This window comes from Phragmites australis, chromosome 18, assembly GCF_958298935.1.
Source record: "Phragmites australis chromosome 18, lpPhrAust1.1, whole genome shotgun sequence".
Lineage (NCBI taxonomy): Eukaryota > Viridiplantae > Streptophyta > Magnoliopsida > Poales > Poaceae > Phragmites > Phragmites australis.
In genome coordinates, this window is record NC_084938.1 from 24,999,705 (window position 1) to 25,006,801 (window position 7,097).

At 41.0% G+C, this 7,097-nt stretch overlaps 1 protein-coding gene across 1 annotated transcript; it reads right to left on the reverse strand.

Annotated features, from left to right (window-relative positions):
* Positions 1-1,201: 1,201 nt before the first annotated feature.
* Positions 1,202-6,757, reverse strand: LOC133899020 (probable protein phosphatase 2C 66). The gene is made up of 5 exons (XM_062339907.1): positions 6,334-6,757; positions 3,046-3,426; positions 2,815-2,932; positions 2,380-2,603; positions 1,202-2,167 (listed from the first exon to the last, which is right to left on the reverse strand). The coding sequence occupies exons 1-5, from the start codon at positions 6,739-6,741 to the stop codon at positions 1,604-1,606; spliced, it is 1,695 nt and encodes a 564-aa protein (XP_062195891.1). The 5' UTR covers positions 6,742-6,757; the 3' UTR covers positions 1,202-1,603.
* Positions 6,758-7,097: the final 340 nt, after the last annotated feature.

Consider the following 7,097-nt stretch of genomic DNA (forward strand, 5'->3'; position numbering starts at 1 on the left):
AGCTAATGGAATTATCTATAAAAAAATGACTTAATGGAATTTATGGGTAAGAAAATGAAAAAATACCCCCTCATAAATACATGTCTTTGGTTGACCAATAATATCTTCAAAATTATTTAGTTTGGAAACCTTAAAATCATTTATGTAGATGTTTCTTGAAAAATACTTTCATAATATCATAAATTCAATGAATTTTATAAATATATTTTAATAAAAAATTATCAAAGATATGCATTGAAGATCGTACCTTATTCAAAACAATATGTATTTATGACCAAAATAATAAAATATCACATGTCAGACGATGAATAAGGTCTACCTTTGGAATGCATGTTACCGGGCCTCGTACGATTACTTTACTTTTCGAATGCATGATACCGGGTCTCGTACGATTACTTTACTTTTCGAATGCATGTTACCGGGTCTCGTACGATTACTTTCGTACCTGTGGTTATCCAAGGCGAGCTGCTGCCAACAATCACTGAAGTTCGTGTAGAGGGATCTTCATAGCAAATTAGCAATCACGTAGGAATTGTATTGTTTTCTTGATTCCATTCCTCTAACCTTCTTACATTCGAAATCAAGTTGAAACGGAAGATTTTGACATGAACCATGGAGAAATTACTCTGTTTCCCAATTCCCATGGCATTCTTGCCTTCCAAATGACCATCACTCTGTTTGATCCACTATTGCAGTTTGGTGTCACGGACTTGGCTTCCCGGCTGCCAAGTGGACCCAGCCATCGATCTCTCTGTCGGGTGGCCCATGCCATCAGAGATAAGGCAACTGCAAGAGGGAAGGCCTGGACCGAAGTGAACATCGAAGAACATTTTGACAGGAAAACTCCTCTTCTACCTTCAGCTTCTTCTTCCTCCGATCCTCCCCCGTGCTGTCTGCTCTGTTCCCAATCCCCTCCTCTTCTATCAGACTAGAGTGCTTATTCTCCATCTGAGCTTCTCTCTACCTTGGCTTGTACCAGTACTCTGTTCCCGAACTCGGTTTGGCTACATAACTCTCTGAAGCTTGAGATGGTTTGGGTGTTCATGTGCTGATTTGGTGGTTGTTCCAGTGTTTGAGTGATTGATCGAGTGGGGATCGTGACATTTGGCTGGTGCAGAATTCAGAGACGATGAAAGAACACACAAGGCCGTTACGAATGGAAGGGAAGGCTTGAGAAAGGATCGGTGAGGTTCAGGCAAAGTCCAAGCCAAAGAAGGTGAATAAAATCATAACCTAATAATACATATAAAATTGGATTCTTCTTGTTTTAATATAGCAAAGGACGGCAGGCGAGCATCCATTTAATGTCAGAAGCAAAGGAGGTATTGCATGATTTACAAAAAAGCTTCTCATAGATAGAGCAAAAACCTTCTTATGCACAAACGAAGTAAAGAAGCCTTATCATGGAACACCTCCTGGCCAAAGCACAAGAATGAACAAACAATCTGGAATGTACACGCCTGCCGGTCGAAACAATCTGGGGAAGCCTAAAAATCAGCTAGAACAAATCCCAGAGACCGAAGAATTTTACACACGCATGGCTGAAAATGACAGAACTGGTTGAAATGTGCATCTGCAACCACAGGATGTCAGGATATGATGTTCACCGCCGCTTCCTCCAGCTGGTGGATCTCTTGTCACCAGACAGTATTCTAGGGAGGTTCAGGAGGGAATTTACCCGTGTCACGCCTTCAAGTGCGGACCATTCCTCCTCCTCGTTTGTGGATATGCAATCAGCAAGGCTGCGAGCAGATCCACACCTTTGGGGCTCCTTTGAGATAGGAGGTTCATCAACTGGTACAATCTCATCAACCTCCCTTAATGTGTTGGAGTGCTCCAATGTGGGCTCGATTTGCTCTTCACTGGATATACCCACATTTACATCTGCAATGTCTTCATCAACCATAGCACTGGCACCTGGAGTCAAAACCTCCTCCCCAGTGGGTTCTGCCGTCTCCACCTTGGGTTTACTCTCTTGAACCAAATCAGGCGACTTTTCGTGGTCCAAGAATAAGCAGACAACCGCACAGTCGTCGCTCTTGGATGTCGGGAACTTCAGTCTCCAAGCTCTGACAGCGCAATCAACTAGAGCCCTGGCTGCTGTTCCCTGAGATGGGGCTGATGCTACTATGTCAACAGCCTCCTTGTTTGAGAGAACGTCCCAAACCTACAGGCATTGAACTTTTTTAATATAACAAAGTTGATGCAGCTGGAGGTTGTAAAACCTATCCGTGCAAAGGTGCTAAAAAAAAAGAAAACTACTCCCTAGGGATAAGGTAGGGACCGGAAAACTAAGATATAATTATAATGCATTGACTGGCGAAATTTCTGGATTGCAGCACCATTTTAAGTAAGAACGTAGGATGATAAGAAGCATACCCCATCAGTGGCTAATATTATAAATTCATCCTTTTCAGTAAGACGGCGATACGATATCTCTGGAACAGATATTAAACCGTAATCTTTAAGGCAAAAGTCTCCAAAGGCTCTTGCCATCGCCAATCCAGGAGAGTCGTTATTTGGCAACCATACTCTGGCAACTTCTGGCTCATCCTGAAGAGCAAAAACTCTTCCTTTACATTGCTGAATCCTCGCGGCTTCCCCTAAAGAACAAGAAACGAACATAAAAGATTACAACCAGCAAAAGGAAGCATTGTTCTGGGCAAGTATCATATTTATATCATAGTTCGATTAAAGGCGCCTCAAGGACAGAAAGGAAAAGAAAGATCCTACATGCAGATTAAGAAGGGCCTCAGTTTGAAAGCCATGCACATGGATACCCAATGAAATGATTAAAGTGAGGAATGAACGTACTGGGAAGGTTAGGCTTCAAATCAACAGTGAGTTGCACAGCAGTTAGATTGTTGGAGGCATCCCTTGTCCCCATTATTGCTCTTGAGTCCCCCAGATTTCCAATTACAAGATCCCAACCCTGAAAATAAACCATGTCCAGCTCATCCAGAAATTTCAAGCCGTTTTTCTTCCACTTTTTTCAAAAGCTGCAGTATCTACAAACAGCAGAGCAAGTTTAGAAGTATCTGTTACCTGTTTTACCAATGTGACTGCCGTAGATCCACTGCAGAAACAATCAACTGTGGGATGCAGCTTGAGTTCCTTGTCCATCAATTTGAAAGCCTTATAGTAAGAATGCTTAAGTGGAAGAAACATCTCAGGAAGCTTTTCACTCTCATCACCATTAACAGATTCACCCCATTCATCATCGACAACAGAAGTTGTTTCTTCAGAGTTGATACTTCCAGAAATGCTTCCATTTTGATGAGGACTAGTGCCCCCACAAGCACTAGTTTTCCATTGTGTGCGTAGCTTGACAGGAAGAGAATCTCTAACTTTCTTGGCAACAAAATGACCGTATGGCCCATGGCCATCAAACACACCACAGAAGATGCTATCACTTGAATTAAAACTCTGCAGCAACAGAAGGGCAACATCATATAGCAGTTAAGTAATAGCATTTACTGCACGATAGGTGAATATTTTTCTCTGTGCGTCTCCAATGGTCTGATCGAATAGTGATGTCTGTAGTTTTCTAAAAGTAGAGGCAGCTATGTATATTGTATTCTACTATTCAGCTAAAAGAACTGAGAAGATGGACTGTGTTAGGGTAAACACACACCGGGAGGATAGTTGGACGGCATCAGCTGCTAGGGGAGGGATTGGAGTATAGATTGGGAGGACTTAGAACATTAGGGGAGACATAGAAGGGGGCTGGGAACCAGATTGATTTATCTTGCTTGCTTGCTTGATTGATTGATTAATCACGGCTGACGTGTATATATAGTCGGCCAACCGGCCTACAGAGTCCTAATTCAAATCCAACTCTAACTTATCTCTAATTTTATCTCTAACTCCTACCTGATTTAAACCGATCTCTAATCTTATCTCTAACTAAATCCGATTCAAACTAACAAACCAATCTAACTAATCTTCTCTCTAACTAATTTGAGCTCGTGCCACAGTACCACGCGTGAACAGTATTTCCAGACTACACCCCTCCTTGACCGACTTTCAACAAAATGCGCTGGTCGGATCTTATTTGTCCATTAGTTATGAAGTAATAGAAAGGAAACATCAACAAAGAATACTATGGGGAAACTTAGGCAAGGATAAAACTATTAAATGGACACCCGATCATCCATGGCATGGACTTAGCAAACTCACAGGGAATTATAAAATGTAACTCTCAGTAGGCCTAAGCCCATTTCAAAACAATTGTGACTGACCATCTTTAATTTATGAGAATATACCAACATTAAGAAATTCCTATTGGAAGGCATCAAATAGTCCCTACAACACTACCATGTATTCACAATGGAATGTTCAAAGAGGAATCAAAATGTGAATTCTGGTATAGTGGACATTATAAAGAAGAAATGCGAGTAAATATTATCAAAGAGCAAAACTAAAACCCAAGACAGAACCAAAAGCCAATAACTCAATTCCAAGGCTCTACAAAAATAAAAATATTTGTGCAGGAAGTACCTCACTCTAATTAAGGAAGTACCTTTTTGCTTTGAATATTAGCAATCAATAGCACTATAATGAGAATCTACAGGCATAAATTCTTTTTATTGTCCTCTGAAGACATGATCCACCGTGCATCTTAAAACGTGGATGCCTTTACTTCTTTTACTTGCTAAACTATGGCATATAGTGACCCAGATATCTTAAATACCTACAAGGCAACACCTACATACGCTTAGCTACTTCGAGGTCTAAAAAAAGTAAGAAATTACTCTCTCCAGTCACTAATGTGTCGTTTTGGACATCAGTACGGTCCCCAAAACACAACTTTGACTAGTAATTTTTGTTGTAATATATGTATAAAACATAGCAAAAGTATACTATTATGAAACTATTTTTTGAGACAAATCTATTCATATGATTTTTAAATATCCAAACTCAACACATAAAACATAATTTGTAACCGAAATTTAGAACGGTTGATTGCACGCAACCCAAAACGACACTTATTTTTTACTAGACGGAGTATCTGATATTCATAAGTGCACTTCACCCTCTCCCATGGCTAAACTCCACTTATGCGATAAGGATCACAACAACTTATTGTGATATGGAACCAATTGTCAGTACTAGACTACTACTACATCTAATCCCAAATATAAGTCTATGTAGGATTGTCCAAAGTCAAACTTTTAGCTTTGATCATCAATTTGTAAAAAACATATAGATTGACAACATAAGATTGGTAATACTAGATTCATCATGAAATATACTTTCTATTTAAAATAATGTATATCTATATATCTTGCTTAGTCAAAGTGTCGTATTAGAGACCGTGTCAATACCCTAATGGACTTATATTTGGGATTAAAGTTATATATCTTATAGAGACCGTGGCATATATCTTGCAGTTACTTACTTGTTCATGAAATTAAAGTGAAATCGATGAATTGATGATGATGGACCCTAAATGGAACACGTATGAAATTAAAGTGAAATCGATGAATTGATGATGATGGACCCTAAATGGAACACGTCAGCTATTACTAGCCCAACTAATCACCTGACATCACAAGCACATCCCACTCAAGAAAACAGCAACATTATACCATTCTTTAAATAAAAAGAGATCAAAACAAAGAAAGGTAGAAAAGTTTGCCAAGGATCACAGGAAAGAATCTCGCCTGAAACTACAAACAAAGTTTAGAACCAAAGCAAAGACGAGAAATGAACCATGTTCCAATATCTCAATCGATTCATGCCCCGTCTATCCGATTTTTTTTCCTTTTTACGAAATTATCAGAAAAAATTATACTACTACTCTCCAAACTAAAAACTTCTCAAATTCAGATTAAAGCTCGTATAATCGAAAGCAAAATCCTACGCATTTCGAACCAAGCCATCCAATGGCGCAAAAGGGTGCCTCCTAAAACTAAATCATAAAAAATACTCCAACTCCAACTGCAATTACAAATCCGGATCTATCTAAATCATTGCAAAGAACACCTCAGAGAAGAGAGTATTCACCGTCCTAAAGCTGAATCCCTAACTTAGAAAATCAAAATATTTTTGGAAACAAACGATTATCCCCTCGAATCAAAACAACTCTCAAAATCAAAATATGCCCCTAATCAAAACCCAACCAAGCCATTACCACGAACAGCTTAAATAACACTTTGGTCGAGTAAACGCGATCACTCAACGCTCTAAAACGCATACGACGCGGCGGAAAAGGCGGCTCCTTTGGGACCAAGGATCGGTCACGGACCGAACACCGCCACTGATCAGGGCTCAGAAGTCAGAACCCACCGGAGCGAATCACCAGGCAAGAAACGGCGGTTCCGAGCTCACCTCCCACACGACCATGGCGTCCTGGTTGGTGCCCTTCCGCCCCTGCTGCGTGTGGAGGCACGCCGCCGCGCTAGCGCCGTTGGCGCACGTCCTCCCGGCGACCCGCGCGAGCTCCTCCTCCGACATCTCTCCCCCGGCCCCGCTGCCTCCGGGCAGCTTCTTGCCGCCGCTGTAGAAGGCGCCGCCGGCAGCCGCGCCCTCCCGCTCCCCGCGCCGCCTCTTCCGCCACGCCGGCCCCGCGCCGGCGGCGGGGGCCTCGGAGGAGAGGCAGGAGCCCATTGCGGCCAATGGGAGGGAGGCAACACGGTGGACCACAGAATAGGGTGGTAACTGGTGACTGTTGCTGCAATCTGTGGCTGTAGGGTTTTGATGTTTGAAGGTCTTGTAGAGTTGAGCCTTTTGTATCATCTGGTTTGTATGGTCTTCTTACTTGGAGGTTTATGCTAAAATAATGTTATTTTAGTTTCTTTAAGTAGGGTTTGGTTGGGTGTTAGTTTGATTGATTATCATGATGCTCTCCTTATGGATGCTGGAATCCTATGATGGGGAAGTTTTTACTCTAAGGTAAGGTCCCTTTGAAGCAAAAATATTTTGCCTTATCCTAAAAAAAGGGTTTTTGTCTTGTGTGATGATAATGAGATTATCTCATTAAAGATATGTTTTAAATTTAATTTCTAATTTCTATAAATTTATACTTTTAAGTCATGTTTTATTTTCCATTGTATAATTTCCCAAGTTTGAATGGCACCATGATTTTAGCAGTG

Coding starts and splice junctions, on each gene's coding strand:
- LOC133899020 (XM_062339907.1), bottom strand. CDS start 6,741: ATGATACAAAAGGCTCAACTCTACAAGACCTTCAAACATCAAAACCCT. Junction 3,427..6,333: donor ACGCCATGGTCGTGTGGGAG/GTGAGCTCGGAA, acceptor CTGTTGCTGCAG/AGTTTTAATTCAAGTGATAG. Junction 2,168..2,379: donor TAATATTAGCCACTGATGGG/GTATGCTTCTTA, acceptor CAATGCCTGTAG/GTTTGGGACGTTCTCTCAAA.